This window comes from Pelodiscus sinensis, chromosome 3, assembly GCF_049634645.1.
Source record: "Pelodiscus sinensis isolate JC-2024 chromosome 3, ASM4963464v1, whole genome shotgun sequence".
Classification (NCBI taxonomy): Eukaryota; Metazoa; Chordata; order Testudines; family Trionychidae; genus Pelodiscus; species Pelodiscus sinensis.
The window spans coordinates 42,462,823-42,479,840 of record NC_134713.1 but is presented as its reverse complement, the minus strand read 5'-3'; the positions used below and the strand labels follow the sequence as shown (position 1 = coordinate 42,479,840).

General features: G+C 42.3%; 1 protein-coding gene across 20 annotated transcripts in view; it reads right to left on the bottom strand.

Annotated features, from left to right (window-relative positions):
- Positions 1–17,018, bottom strand: part of MLIP (muscular LMNA interacting protein) — a 150,069-nt gene that overhangs the window by 92,859 nt on the left and 40,192 nt on the right. The window contains exon 2 of one of the 20 annotated variants that reach the window (XM_075923629.1): positions 14,860–14,942. The exons of the other annotated variants lie outside the window; for them this stretch is intronic. Coding sequence (XP_075779744.1) covers positions 14,860–14,916 — 57 coding nt within the window. The 5' untranslated portion in view covers positions 14,917–14,942. The remainder of the gene's footprint in view (positions 1–14,859; positions 14,943–17,018) is intronic. 20 annotated transcript variants of the gene reach the window in all.

Here is a 17,018-nt window from a genome sequence, read left to right as displayed (position 1 = left end):
AGAGTCCTGGGCAAATAAAGGTTACAGTATACTTCCTTCCTCACCTCCACATCAGGGGCATCCAGTCTCTGTTATCTTGGTGTATTGGAAGGTGTCAGGATAAGCCATGGCCCCATCACCATTTTACCCCTTTCCTGCCCATTTGGGGTACCACACAAAGACTGGGAAGGAAGAATGCAGGCTGAGAGTCACGTGGGTGGGCTATGCGGTTTTTCTTCAACACAAAATGGAAATTCCACCTAAAAGACACCACCAGACTTTCCACATCCTGCTCCAAACAGTGAAATCCCCCTTCATAGGAGGTCTGGAGAAGTAAGGAGAAAAAGCTCTTCCAGTGAAGCTGCTGTAAAGCTGACTTGCCAGAATTGGAGAGAGGAGCCGCAAGCCACAGCCCCATTGGTGTGAAACCTCAGCAGAACCTCATCATAGCAGACTTGGGAAGAATTGTAAATAAGGATCCATTCATTCATCCATGGGTGAGTAACAGGTGTAAGATCCATCCTCCCGGTGGAAGGAATTGATGGAATTTATCCCTAAAACCTGACTTCGGGATTGTACTAGTTAATCTAATTTACAAACAATAAAGTATTAGGACTAAACTGAATTGAATTATTTTGTAGCAGAATAGCAGCAATCTAGGACATTTTTTCCACTGTGGTTTTCTCATTTACAATGAAACAGAAATTTGAGCCACGTGTTATTTGTTATGCTCCTTTGTAATTTGTATCTGTACACAAAATAGCGATTTTAGGACATGGAGACAAAAACATACATATAACTCAAGACAAGACTAGCCTTGTAGCTGCTGGGATGTTAAAAATGATAAGCACAGATTTTCAGCTGAAAGAATTTAAGTAGATGTTGATTTCATTATCAGAAAACTGCCTTCTAAATGACCTACAGAAAGCAAAACTTAAAAAACAATGAACAGTCTAGCAGCATCTTAAAGACTAACAAAATGTGTAGATGGTATCATAAGCTTTCATGGGTATAACCCATTTCTTCAGATGAATGGCACATTCACAGTCCAGTTCCAAAATAAATAGGGTTTGGTGGGGAGAGAAGGAAGGGTGAAAAATAGTGAATTAGAGTGTTCATGTTACATGAATCAGATACAGAAGATGCAATCAGATGGTTTGCACAGCCATAGGCCACTGGATTATTTTAAAGTTAGGATGAGAGACTTAATCTTTAAAACACAGTGACAAACAACTTTATATTTCACCATCTACTTCCGAGCAAGCTATGTTTTAAGATGTTCATAAGGTAAAAGCACTGGATACATCATAGTCACCTCATTGTTTATGAAGAATATGATCTCACAGGTCAAATTGGGCCTTTTAGTTCACAAACTTATTAGACTGTATTATGCAATCTAGAATTGCTCCTTGCTTCCAGATGCAGGTTACTAAGGGATAGGAAAAACAAAGCCTGAGCTCCTGCCTCAGCTACTAGGACCGATGTGTGGAAGGACAAGGTGTGTGACCAATGGGATCCTTTTCACAGGCAGTGCAGGGTGGTAATTTGCTTCAAGGAGCCACAATGCTTCTTACAGCTTGCTGCCTTTCCCTGAGGGAGGGCCTGTGTTTCAGTCTTGCTCTAGGTCATCATGAATTAGAGATGCAATTATCAGGTAGGCAGGCTGGCAATAAGTTTGCACACACCAGAATACTTAAGACGTGCTCCTGCAAACAACCCTGTTGATGTTGGTATTAGTCATGCGCATAAAGTTTAGCATGGGCAGATTTGTTTTCCAGATCCTCTGACTAGCATATAGTCCGGTATGTAAACTCCACACCAAAGACTGCTGGTACTTTTCAGAATGAGCATTATCACTCAAGTAGATTGAATTTCAGTAGCTCTGCTTTGTTCCATAATATCCCTGAATAACATTTCAAGGAGCTAAGGGATAAATGTGTAAAATTATGTATAGAAAGTTACAGAAACACTGTTGTTACCCAGGGATTTTATGAGCAAATATTTATGATGTTATTTGTGATCACCTTCACTCAAGCTAAGGCATTCATCATATTAGCTTGCCATTGACTGAGCTTTCTAAAGCTGACACCATCCATCACAGTCGTTAGAACACCTGTCTCTTCATTGCAATCTGCTGCAGACAGCCTTTCAAATCTTCTTTTAAAACAAACATGGATTTTTATATGGATCTGTGATTGTTCTTTGACCTTACTAGTTAAGAAATGAAAGTTCTGTAGCAACCTTGTTACCTGGCACAGTTGCTAATGTTCTCCCTTGCTGCCTTCCCATTTATAATGAAGTTGATGGACACTTGATATCAGATATATTGTGTGATCGGACATGGAGGTAGCATTAATATTTAACAGGAGTTACTGGGTAGCTTTCAGACAAATAATTTGTAAAGGCACAGCGAAGCAAGTACACAGAGCCCTCATTTATAGAAATTAAAAAAGTATTTTGTACAACTACGAGGGCTGTGTCCCTCTCTGGCACTCTGAGTGCAAAAGGTGGGGACCTAGGAATATAAATGACTAATTGACTATCCGATAAACATATGCATATTCGACTAGTTACTTCTCCCTCCCTTGCTGCCTCTATTAGAGAGAGGCAGCAAGGGAGGGGAAGCTGGAGCCCCGTGCTGGTGGGAGATGGCTTAAAAGCCAGTTCCCCTCCTCCCCAGCACCATCTCTGTGAGGAGGCAGTGGAGTCACAGGTGTAGCAGGGGACCAGGCACAAGCCAGAAATCAGCTGTCCCGGCTCGCACCTTGTCTCCCCACTGCCTTTTTAAATGAATTAAGAACCTTGTGGCTCTTAGCCCTTAGCTATCTGAGTTTAACCCTTTAGTTACTAAGTGTTGGCTAGCACCACTCTTATCCATCACAACAACTAAGCTCACAATTATTTATGTGCATACCTCCAAAGTGCAAATGCAAGCGAGAAGAGAGAATATAAGGCCTGGAGCATTATACTGTGGTATCCTTCTGGTACTGAATATAGCCCAGCAAAGAGTCCCTGATCCTGATATATTACTGGTATATTTTAGTGTATACCACTTGTATATTCTGATGTATAACTGGACAGAAGCACTGGTGTAGCCTATTTAACTTAAATATATAATGGATTAACCATAAAAATTAATAGAAAGATAAAATTCTACTTGAAAAATTAAATGTAAGAGGTTTGTGTAAGATGTTTGTGTTATAAACTAGACAGCATCATTCACCAATTGCTCCAAGACTTCCATTCACCATAGTTTTCTTTTCTGGAGGGTGCCATTAAATTGATGCTTGTTTAAATTCAACATATTTTAATTAAGTTAAAAACTAGATTGCACCAACTTCCAATTAGTATGTCTTCCTATGTTTTATAGGGCCAGGCTTATACAGGAAGTTTCAAGTACAGGCAGTCCCCGACTTACGCGCATCCAACTTATGTCGGATCCGCACTTACGAATGGGGCTTTTCTCGCCCCGGAGCTCACGGGTGGCGGGTCGCCACCCATGTCCTCCGGAGTGAGAAAAGCTTCTCCCGGTCTCCCTGGTCTGCTGGGGGGGTCCAGCAAAGCCGCTGGACCCCCCCCCCAGCAGACCAGGGACACCCGAGCAAAGCCGCCGCCTGGGCGGCTTTACGAGCAAAGCCAGGCGGCAGCTTTGCTCGGGTGTCCCTGGTCTTCTGGGGGGGTCCAGCGGCATTTCTGGACCCCCCCAGCAGACCAGGGAGACAGGAGCAAAGCCGCACAAGCGGCATCCCGCCGCCTGTGCAGCTTTGCTCGGGGGCAAAGGAGCAAAGCCACACGGGTGGCGGGGTCCCTCCGCCTGTGCGGCTTTGCTCGGGTCTCCCTGATCTGCTGGGGGAGACTCCCCCCAGCACCCCAGGGAGACAGGAGCAAAGCCTCATGGGCAGCGGGGTCCCTCTGCCTGTGCGGCTTTGCTCAGGTCTCCCTGGTCTGCTGCGGAGGGGAGGGGGCGCAGCTAGTGCGCCCGCCCCCCCCAGCAGACCAGGCTTTTGTTGCGGGACGCCTCAGGTAGAGCAGCTGGGGTGCTGCCGAGTTGGTCCTGTGGGAACCTACCGGGCAGCGCCCCAGCTGTTCTGTCCCAGGTTCCAGATTCAGCAGCTGTTGAAACTGATCAGGCTGATTCCAGGAAGTTGGGGGCAGAGCAACTCTGCCTCCGGCTTCCTGTAGTCAGCCCCTGCTCAGTTTCATTGGCAGCAGCTGAATCTGGAGCCAGTTCCGACTTACATACAAATTCAACTTAAGAACAAACCTATAGTCCCTATCTTGTACGTAACCCGGGGACTGCCTGTAGTCACAACCATATATACCAAAGGATACAATTAAAAAAAATGAACAAATATGAAAAGGACAAATCACATTGCAGAACAGAAGGGGGAGGAAGGAAGGTAAGTGTCTGTGAATTGCTGATATTAAAGGTAGGGAGAGTGGGATGTTTGTGAGTTAATGGTATTACAGGTGATAATTGGGGAAACTGTCTTGGTAATGGGTGAGAAAGTTCAAAGTCTTGTTAAGTCCTTGTTGGCAAGTGTCGAATTTTAACATGAATGACAGTTCAGAGGATTCCCTTTCAAGTGCAGATGTAAAAGGTCTTTGTAGCAGAATGCAGGTGGCTAAGTCATTGAGAGAGTGTCCTTTCTGGTTAAAGTGGCAAGAAACTGTTTTCTCTTTGTGATCTTGTCTGATATCTGTTTTGTGGGCATTAATCCTTTGGCGAAGTGTCTGAGATGTTTGTCCAATGTACATAGCAGACGGACTCTTTCGGCACATGATAGCATAGATTATATTTCTGGATGCGCAGGAATATGTGTTCTTGATCTTATAACTCACTTGGTTAGGTCCAATAATGGTTTCAGCAGAATGAATATGTGGACAAAGCTGGCAACGGGGTTTGTTGCAAGGGAAGGTACCAGGGTTGGTATTAGTGTGGTATGTCCTGTGGTGGTTGGTAAGAATCATCTTGAGGTTAGGTGGTTGTCTATAGGAGACTATAGGTCTGTCTCCCAGAGCCTCTTTGAGTATGGTATCCTGTTCCAATATAGGCTGTAGTTTATTGATAATGTGTTGGACAGGTTTAAGTTGGGGGTTGTAGGTGATGACAAGTGGTGTTCTATTGTTGGTTTTCTTGGGTCTGTCTTGAAGTAGATGGTTTCTAGGTATTCGTCTGGCTCTTTCAATTTGCTTTTTTATTTCTCTGGGTGGGTAGTTGAGATTTATAAATGCTTGGTAGAGATCCTGAAGCTTCTGGTCTCTGTCAGTGGGGTTAGAGCAGATGCGGTTGTATCGAAGGGCTTGGCTATAGACGATGGATCGTGTGGTGTGTTCTGGATGGGAGCTGGATGCATGTAGGTAACTGTATGAGTCGGTGGGTTTTCTGTAGAGAGTGGTGTCTAATTTTCCATTGTTGATTTGTACGGTGGTGTCCAGGAAGTGGATCTCTCGTGTAGAATGGTCCAGGCTGAGGTTGATGGTGGGGTGTAGGTTGTTGAAATCTCTGTGGAATATCTCCAGTGTTTCTTGGCCATGTGTCCAGATCATAAAGATGTCATCGATGTACCGTAGGTAGAGGAGGGGTGAAAGGGGACGGGAGTTGAGGAAACGTTGTTCTAGGTCAGCCATAAAGATGTTAGCATACTGTGGGGCCATGCGTGTACCCATGGCTGTTGTTCTCAAACTGGAAATAATTGTGGGTGAGAACAAAGTTACATAGGTCTGCTATCAGGTTGGCAGTAGTGTCCTCTGGGATAGTGTTTCTAATTGCTTGTAATCCGTCTTCATGTGGGATGTTGGTATATAGAGCTTCTACATCCATGGTGGCAAGGATGGTATTATTGGGGAGGTTATCGATGTTTTGTAGTTTCCTTAGGAAGTCAGTAGTGTCTCGGAGATAGCTGGGGGTATTGGTTATGAAGGGTTTGAGAAGAGTGTCTACATAGCTGGATAGACCAGTAGTGAGCGTGCCAATACCAGAGATGATGGGACGTCCGGGGTGCCCAGGTTTATGGATCTTGGGAAGTAGATAGAACAATCCTGGTCGGGGGTCAGAAGGTGATTCTGTGAGGATTTGTTCCCGAGTAGCTGTGGGGAGGCTTTTAAGGAGACAGTGTAGTTTCTTTTGGTAGTCCAAGGTGGGGTCAGAGGGGAGAGGTTTGTAAAATGTGGTGTTCGAGAGTTGTCTGGTTGCCTCCTGGTTATAGTCGGCCTTATTCATAATGACCACAGCACCCCCTTTGTCAGCTGGTTTGATTACAATGTCCAGGTTGTTTTTGAGACTCTGGATGGCATGGTGTTCAGCGCGGCTAAGATTGTGTGTCGCTTGTTGTCGTTTGCGAATAATGTCAGTCTGTGCGTTGTTGCGGAAGCTGTGTATTATTTCCAGTTTGAGAACAACTTATACCTCCAGATCAGCGGCACAGCCATGGGTACACGCATGGCCCCACAGTATGCTAACATCTTTATGGCTGACCTAGAACAACGTTTCCTCAACTCCCGTCCCCTTTCACCCCTCCTCTACCTACGGTACATCGATGACATCTTTATGATCTGGACACATGGCCAAGAAACACTGGAGATATTCCACAGAGATTTCAACAACCTACACCCCACCATCAACCTCAGCCTGGACCATTCTACACGAGAGATCCACTTCCTGGACACCACCGTACAAATCAACAATGGAAAATTAGACACCACTCTCTACAGAAAACCCACCGACTCATACAGTTACCTACATGCATCCAGCTCCCATCCAGAACACACCACACGATCCATCGTCTATAGCCAAGCCCTTCGATACAACCGCATCTGCTCTAACCCCACTGACAGAGACCAGAAGCTTCAGGATCTCTACCAAGCATTTATAAATCTCAACTACCCACCCAGAGAAATAAAAAAGCAAATTGAAAGAGCCAGACGAATACCTAGAAACCATCTACTTCAAGACAGACCCAAGAAAACCAACAATAGAACACCACTTGTCATCACCTACAACCCCCAACTTAAACCTGTCCAACACATTATCAATAAACTACAGCCTATATTGGAACAGGATACCATACTCAAAGAGGCTCTGGGAGACAGACCTATAGTCTCCTATAGACAACCACCTAACCTCAAGATGATTCTTACCAACCACCACAGGACATACCACACTAATACCAACCCTGGTACCTTCCCTTGCAACAAACCCCGTTGCCAGCTTTGTCCACATATTCATTCTGCTGAAACCATTATTGGACCTAACCAAGTGAGTTATAAGATCAAGAACACATATTCCTGCGCATCCAGAAATATAATCTATGCTATCATGTGCCGAAAGAGTCCGTCTGCTATGTACATTGGACAAACATCTCAGACACTTCGCCAAAGGATTAATGCCCACAAAACAGATATCAGACAAGATCACAAAGAGAAAACAGTTTCTTGCCACTTTAACCAGAAAGGACACTCTCTCAATGACTTAGCCACCTGCATTCTGCTACAAAGACCTTTTACATCTGCACTTGAAAGGGAATCCTCTGAACTGTCATTCATGTTAAAATTCGACACTTGCCAACAAGGACTTAACAAGACTTTGAACTTTCTCACCCATTACCAAGACAGTTTCCCCAATTATCACCTGTAATACCATTAACTCACAAACATCCCACTCTCCCTACCTTTAATATCAGCAATTCACAGACACTTACCTTCCTTCCTCCCCCTTCCCACCCCCCCGCATCCCCCTTCTGTTCTGCAATGTGATTTGTCCTTTTCATATTTGTTCATTTTTTTTAATTGTATCCTTTGGTATATATGGTTGTGACTACTTTCTTCCACTATTTGATCTGAGGAAGTGGGTCTGGCCCACGAAAGCTCATCATCTAATAAACCATCTTGTTAGTCTTTAAAGTGCTACATTGTCCTGCATTTTCCTTTAGTCCTGAGTTTGTCACAGGGACAGAAATAGATGTGAAATCTTCTGAACAGGGGAACAGACAGCAAAACAAACATTAAAGGGGAGTTAACCTTTCCCTATGCTATCCAAAACTAAAAAAAATGTTTGGCTAGAGTTTCCCCTACAATATGTACCAGTTCCGACTTACATACAAATTCAACTTAAGAACAAACCTACAGTCCCTATCTTGTACGTAACCCGGGGACTGCCTGTATAAAGTAAAAACCATTACAAGACATGTTAGCTATTAAAATAGTTAGATTTCCTGAGATAGCAGCTGTGAACTGCCATGCTGCTATTATTTAAATTGATTTAAATAGCTGAAAAAGATTGTTACTTCAACAACAGTCATCAATTTCATATTAAACAGTCTTCAGTCATAAATGAAATCACAGACTCAATTTAATTCACAACAATACAAATTGAAGAAATTAAGGAGAGAGAGTGAGCTATAACACAGAGATTAATTTATTATGCTCATGAGGAAAGTAACAAACAACCAACATGGGAGATAGCCAGCTGGTGAGTATTTCTGGAGCACTTCTGCCTTCTTGCTATTGTGTAATGCTGGGGAACAGAAACAGAGCTCTTTTCTGTGCTGAGAACTAGCCAGCAAAAACTGACAGAACTCTGGTCTGGTTTACTGCTTTGCTGGTTTCGGTATTTGAAATCTAAGCTTTGTTGCTAACTTTAATCTGTGCAAAGTTGCCCTGCAGATAGGTGGGTTAGCATCTTTTTAATATGAGAGCATTTTTTAGCTTTTTTGAATAGACCAGCAATTAGAGGCAGCTGAGGGAAGACAGCGTGAGTCTTTCTAGTTGTGCATGAAATCCAGGTTATAAAAAGCACACTGACTAAATAGCTAGTAAGGTGACAAGCCAGCTGAGTTCATCAGCAAACAAAAGCGAGGAGGAACAGTCTTTTTCCCCCGCACCTTTTAACTCTCAGATATCATATAACGAAGAACCTGTAATAGGCAGAAAATGGCATGCTGTCCACACCACTGTTAGCTCTTCTTCTGTGGGTCCAGAGAGTCATGGAAGCTTCTGCTCAGACCCTGGTCTTAGCTCACTCAGCATGACCCTGCTGATGAAAATTAGGCACAGGAAACCACCCAGTAGGTGTAGGTGGGGTCTCTCAGGATATCAGACTAGCATCCAGTAGTATAAGCACTTCACCAACTGAATGTGTATGGAGACATCTGTGATCAAGGATGCTAGCTAGACCTCTGCATCGAGACCATTGGTGTCTGACCCCCTCAGGCAGTCAACAGAGATGAACCCACCTATCCCAGTCCTCAAGTGAGGAGCAGATCTCAATGGCTGAGGAAGAAATGGCACATCCCTCCCAAGGATGAGAGGCTCAGGCCACTATAATCAAAAGGAGGAGACATAGTGATGGTTTTCAGAGGCCCTCTTCTCAGGGAGCATTCATTTGCTGCTCTGACACCTGTTCCAGGATGGGAGCTGCCTGCCTGCAGTTAACAGACAACATGGAAAGGCTGCTGAGGCTCAGATGACTATCCCATAGTGTGCAACCCCGTGAGCACTAATGATACTGTCAGGTATGGCCCTGGGAACAAGATGTCAGGGCACAGATGGTATTCTCATCCATCCTTCCCCTCCTGCCCCTTCCCCCCGCCAGTTGGGAGTAAGGACCCAGGTAGGGACAGATGTATCTTGGAGATGAATGCATGGCTGCACAGATGATGTTGACAGGATCGCTTTGGCTTCCTCAACCATAGCAGGAAGGAGGACTGCTGGGAAGAGATGGGGTCCACTTGACAAACAAAGGGAAGAGCATCTTTGAAAACTGACTCACCAACCTAGTGAGGAAGGTTTTAAACTAGGTTACCAGGTAGAAATAAAAAAGATGACCTTAGAGGATTTGAAGTTGGGGAAGGAGGGGAGGAGGGAAGCAATAAGAGGGAAAACAGTGGGGAAATGTGATCAACAATTTTTACATCTGTACATAAATTGCTTCAGTCTTCTCTGGAAGGATAACTATGACTAAACACTTAACATGATTAATATCAACAAAAAGGGGAACAGAAAACAAGATGGAACAGGGAACAGACTGGTTAAAGTACATTTAAATATGTTGATGTATTCAAGTTGGCATGACCTGATGAAATTCATGCTGGGGTACTTAAGGAACTAGCTGAAGCAATCTCAGAACCATTTGCAATTATTTTTAAGACCTCAGGGAGTATGGTTGAGTTTGCAGAGGACTAGAGAAGGGCAAACCTGGTATCTATTTTTATAAAAGAGAATAAAGAGGATCCATCAGCCTAGTTTCAATACCGTAAAAGCTATCTAGAGGATAATAGGATAATAAGTAGTAGTCAACATAGATTTTTGAAGAACAAATCATGCCAAACCAACCTAATTTCCTTCTCTAACAGGACTAATAGCCTAAAGTAGTAGTTCCCAAACTTTTCAGCATCACACCTTGTTGAGGAAAAAAAAGGAACTGACTGGGGCTGAAAAACAGTCACCATGGACCAGGTTCTTTCTTGGGGGGGAGTTGATGAGGGGAGGGAGGGGGCTGGGTCGCCTCACATCCCCCCTGGAATTTCTTCCCCCTCCCCCAGGGGGATGCACCTCCCAGTTTGGAAACCTATGGCCTAGAGTATGGGCGAAAGGAGTGATTAGTTTAGTCCAAGGCATGCCTCAGGGTCAATGTTGTGGCTTTTGTAAACAAAATACTAAGCTCATCTCTTATTACAGATGAAAATACTTTTCCCTCATCTTCTGACTTTTACTGGTTCAAGTGAGAGAAGAAATCTACAGCAATAGGCTCATGCCTTGACTTGTATATGACATAACAAAAGAAAACAGATTCTGACCACTATGAAATGGCTCATGTAGGCCCCATTGTACATTTTGCTTACTGTAGTAAATGATTATTCAAACAATATATACACCCTGCAAATATGGTGTATGGGTTATAAAGTGGGACTGAAAATTAAGGTTGAACATGTTAGTCAACTTTAGTCAAAACTATTGACTTCCATGGGTCCAGGACTTCCCTGCCCCCGACTTAGATGAGAATTTTTCAAACTGGGAGTCCTGACCCAAAAGGGTGGCACACTATCATTGTAGAGGGGTCATGAGAGTAGTGGCTGCTGGCCAGGTCCCTATCTTTGAAGGCAGTGCCACAGAAATAAGTGTAATATGTATCATCACTTCTGGGGAGGCAGTGGTCATCACAGCCTGAATATTTTCAAAAGTGGTCCCAGAAAAAACAGTTTGAAAACCCCTGCACTAGATAATCCAAAGCCTCTTGTTTCTATTGCAATTTGCTGATATTAGATCACCTGGGTTCTTAACTCACTTTTTTGGGAGTTATTTGGAAAATAAAATGAAAATGTACATGCTTCATCTAAATCATTTCTCTGGGATAGGGCTGAAGCTGTATACCAATTTGGTGGTCCTAGCTCTTGAACAGACAGACATATATGCTCTCTCAAACGTTTATATTGTGGTAAATGACCTTCTTTCCCTTCTCAGCCTCTGCACTTATCCCCATAGCAAGATGGGCCTCAAATAAAGCAACCCTATCTGTCATAGCCAGGCACCCAGCCTTCCTCTTAACAGAAGTTTAGGTTCATTGTCTTTCCCTAGGGTAGGAAGTTGAGCTTCTCCTCCTAGCTTCTCCCTGCTATCTCTTGGTTAGTAGCCACTAAGGAGGGGGAGCAGGAGGGGAGAACAGAGGAGAAGCAGGTCAGTTGCACATGCTACTACTCCATCTCCCAACAAAGGAGAGTTTTAAAAGATCTTAGGTAGCCCTAAAATGAAATCAGCTGATCCTAGTTGGGCCAAGGTAGTCCTGTCTCAGATGATCTTAATCTGCCAGAGATAATCCCTTTTAGTTGACCCTGATTGACCTGTACTAATTCATTCCTATTTAATATGGGGGAGGGGCTTTCACCCTTTTAGGGCTGCCTTTTCCCTATCCTGTTGACTTTGTCACTATATAGATATATATTTTACACACATGATATAACACAGTGCTGCAAGCAGGAGCACTGAGGGCTTTGAACTGGCCTTCATTCTTCTAATAGTGTTCTAGCAGTGACTGTTTTAAAATTAATATCAACTGGAAGATTGCCTGTAAGAAAACTGCCTTACATTCCTACAAAGTAGTGCTGTAATTCCACCTGTCCTCTCCCAAGGTAAGTCATGCAATGTTTAAGGAACACACTCATAATTTTCCATGATAATTTTTCTTATTTTCATCTTCTAAAAGCTATACTTAATCTGCATTCTTAAGGAGCAATAATTATCAATTCTAACATAGAGATCAGAAATAAATCTCTGCTTATATCTGTCATGGTCGAGAGATAAATCTTTTGGGATTATGTTAATGAGGAACTCTAATTTAATTTTATGTCAGCATGCATCAGTCATTTGCACTTCAGTTTCTAAACATGTCTGATGATTGGGTACCAGATGGAGTTCACTGTAATTGCTTCTCCTTTCACAGAAGTCAGTGCCAGACCTGCATACACCTCAGCATTGACTTCTAACATGGCCTGCTGTGATATTCCCACTGTCAGTCATTTCACCGTGGTTACCTAATGTGCCACTGCTTCCTCACACGTGCAACTCACATCAGAACTAATATTGTGCTGTTTCTTGTCGTTCAGAGGTACTGGAGGATCAGCATTAGAGATACCAACATGCTACTCCTAGTAGGTAGCACCCCCTCTTCTGAGGAAGGGGGAGTGGTTTGCCTCAGAAAACATGAAGCTGAGGCAAATATTTGAGTTTATTTTTCAGGCACTACTTTTCTCTTGACTATTGGGCTGTGTCTAGACTACATGCCTCTGTCGGCAGAGGCATGTAGATTAGACAGATCAGCAAAGGCAAATGAAGCCGCGATTTAAATGATCGCGGCTTCATTTACATTTACATGGCTGCCGCGCTGAGCCGACAAACACCTGATCAGCTGTTTGTCGGCTCGCCGCTAGTCTGGACGTTCCCCCTGTCGACATCAAAGCCCTTTGTCGGCAGCCCCGTTATTCCTCATGGAATGAGGTTTACCGGGGCTGCCGACAAAGGGCTTTGATGTCGACAGGGGGAACGTCCAGACTAGCGGCGAGCCGACAAACAGCTGATCAGCTGTTTGTCGGCTCAGCGCGGCAGCCATGTAAATGTAAATGAAGCCGCGATCATTTAAATCGCGGCTTCATTTACCTTTGCTGAACAAACAAATCTACATGCCTCTGCCGACAGAGGCATGTAGTTTAGACGTACCCTTGGTGATGCTATTATAAATTCAATGGAATTTTTTGTTAAAAGATGGGAAATGACTCCATTTTTTAGGAAGTCATCCCCAAGTGACTTCAACTCCCCCACTCTCTGGGTGTGAAGCCCAACACTGGTTTTGGTAAGCACATGTGCTTGTTTGGTGAACTGGAGGGTAAGTTGCCATAACAACAGGCTTTGTCCTCAGTCTGGTGGCTGTTTGACACTTCTGCCTGCAGCTTGTGATTCCTTCGGTGCTTGCCTTATTCTAGCCCTGCTTCAACTGTGTTCCTGTCTTGCACCAATAAGCTTCCTGTTCCAGTTCCTGACTTGTGCTCCTATCCTTGGCTTCAGTCCTGCTGCAGTCATTAGGCCTGTGTCATGACAAGGATGACACCAATAATTGCCGTGTACAGTATATCTTACTCAGGCAAAATTCTCATTAAAACAGGGTCCATTTTGTCCCTAGTTAAGAAGTGCAGAATCAGGCCCAAATTCATGCCCACCAGTACTGTTTTGCTGACATTCAAAGGCAAATCCCATCCTTGTGCAAAAAGAGAAAGGATACGGTCACACAAAAGCTGGTTGTCACTGTAGGCACCACTCTGCACTCCTGCTCTCATGTTAGTCTTAATGTCATTCCTAATTCTGTCAACCCATTGCTCCCATTTGCTTCCTTAATTTGCTTTCACTGCAGCTGATATGAGAGGGTAAAAAAATTTCAAAAACTGTTATTAAACAAAAAGAAATGGTTTGAGAATTTGAGGGGGGTAGGATTGATGAAAATGTATCCACATTTTTAAGTTTGTTTTTCCTCAAATTTTTTTTTTGCCAAAAATACGATAAAATATTCAGCTATTTCTGTGCTCAGCTGCTCATGCTGTCCCTCTTATGCTTTAGACTGTCTCTCTGTCCTCATCTCCAAATACCCATTCACACATTTTTCAATCCCTCCTTAAAACATTAGCATATCCCCAGATATCTTCTCTTCTCGTCTGAATTGCAGACATGTGCCATGTTTGTATTTCTGCACCTTGTTTTGTTAAGACTACAAATTCATAGGACAGTGACCAATGCGTAGAAAGATCTGTATATTTTTACAACACTATATCTTGTGATTTTCAAAGAAGTCTCAAGGCTTGGGTACACAGGGAATTATTCAAGATTAAACCCATGATTAGTTCCAGAATAAGAATGATTTATTCCAAATTAGCTTAATTCAGTGGATTAATCTACTAGGCAAAACATCAATTGTATGACCAGAATCTAAGGATGTGCACAGCCAACTACCACATAATTAAGCAGCAATGAGTGTCTTTTATAACCATCTACCACAAATGCTTGTTCTTACAAAACAGGAATCCATATGTCTCAGAGTACAATTGTGCCCTAAAGGTGTTATTGTTAACACTATTTCAGACTAATGAAGCATTTTGTAAAATACTAGAGCTTAAATTCTTTGGTCCTTAACTGAGCAGAAATGAAGTCATTTAGGACTTCGCTCTATTAAGGACAGCAGCCAGATGTAATTAACAATAGATTTAAAGCCAGATTTTTATATTGGGAACAATAACCTCAAAATATTTAGGCATAATAAAGCCTAATATCAATCCTTCAGTTGTCTCTACAAGATATTTTACAAAGATGCAATGGAGCACTGTATAAAAAAAAACTGCTTACCCATTCTATGCTAAGGAACTCAGTGGATTGATGACTTGAATGTCTCTTTTTCCACATTGCTGTCCATGATATGTAGGATACAGCTCAGGGAGGGGAAAGATAGGTTTTAAACAACAATATGAATATGTATGATAGATTGATGGACAGATAATATTTTTGTTCTTCAGCAATTATTTCTAGATTGACTTCTAGCAATATATTTTCTGAATAGGTATGTGTGGGCCTAAAAGAATTTTGTACACAAAGAAACATTGAAAGCACCCAACTACTAAAACATAACATGGTAATTGATTCTTTGTTTCTTGAATATATTTACAGGGAGGAGATGATGTGGGCATATAATTTCAATTTCTTCTTTGACTGGACTTTTATTAAAAGTAGCTGGCTTTTAAACATTTGCTCTTTCACTTGTAAAGTTAATATCCCTACATGCCAAAATATACTGTAAGTAAGTACTACCACAGAAGTGGTGCATCTTAAAGGATCTATTTTGGGTATAGATGTATTTATTTACAAGCATTTTAAAGATGCTGTACATGGTGTGATGGCATCATTTTACTCAATGTTCTTTTAATATAAAAATGGCTGTGTTCAAAATGTTCAGTTGTTTGTTCACAACTTCATTTTTTCTAATTGGAAAAAGATGTACTTTCTGTTTTGCAAACTGCTTCAATCAGTCCACTAAACATAGTCATGCTCCATTCCCCAAATGTTTTAGTGAGTAGGAGAAAGACCAGAAATAGTTTCAAGAAGCTGACTGTACATTGTGTACTGAGGAAAAAGCAATGTAATTAGTAGCGGAAGGTTTTGTAGCTACAAAAGTGGTCACCAGAAAAGTGGGATTCTGTTCCCAAATCTGCCATAGACTTCCTGTGTGACTCTAGAGAAGTCACTGGACTCATCTACCCTAGAGTATTTTGCCACCGCAGATATGATTGTAACTCCCTAGCATGCCTGCAATTCACTAGCTACCCACAGGCAAAATTGTTTGCAATGCTACACAAGTAATCACACTGTGGCACTTGCTCTGAAGAACACAGCATGTCATTTATACCAATAAGTGTGCAGTCCAGTGCTAGTGTAACAGCTGCAATAGTGCTATTAGATAAAAGTGCTGGTGAATCACTTCAGTTTTATTAGAAAAGATCAGAACTCAAATCTTTCTGCAATCCTAACTCTTGAATAGAATAATTTATGGAAGCAGAATTCCAATTCGTACAAAATGATGCAGTCTTGACAACTCCATCTAGTCAAGGTGGCCACTTTTCCATTGGACAATACACATTAGGTTCAATCTCCCAGGGAATGCTCCTTAAGACTGAAAATATGAATTATGTTACTTATCACAGCAGTCAGATTTTCCTGTTTTTTCTGGCCTTTCCTGATTGGTTGGCCTCATATTCTGAAATCAGCTAGTTTATCATCTGACCAACCTCTCTCTCCTTTCCCCCATCTTTTTATACAGCCTTCACTACTCTCTTCTGTCCCTCATCTACATCCATCTTGCCTTTTTTATTCTGTTTTTTCCCAAGTCTCTCCACATCTAGTCGTACTTCCCTCCATTGTGTCAAATACATTACCCCAAATGGATCCTAGCTAATTTGCAAACTATATACGAGTTTTGCCACACATATTTTGCAGCACATAAAGTAGACCTGGAGAATCTGGTACATTTGATGAAAGGAAGTTTGATAAAGGATAATCATGTTTGGTTTTGGAATGCTACTGGTAGCATTCTTGTACTGCAGATATTTCCAAAAGCAAGTGCCAAGACCTGTAAGTAGTTTTGAAGTTCAGACATTTAATTTAAAACATTATCTATATTCTACATGCCTATGTCTTGATGTTGTTCAGTACACAAATGATAAGAGGCTTCCCTTTATTTTAAATAAGAGACAAATATGAACCTTTACAAAGGCACCAGAAATGGAAGTTGTGAAATTTCGCATTTCATACATAGTTGTCTCCAATCACCCAATGTTCTTATCTGAAAAAGAGCTACTTTGTGGGTCAAGTAGAATATTGTAATCACAAAAACAACACTGTATATCTGGACTCAATCTCAACCATAATACAATGATTGAAGTATGGCTGTTGTTTATCTGAATGGAACAAAACCAATTCAGTATTATTTATCAGAAAATTAAAATGTCTTTGTT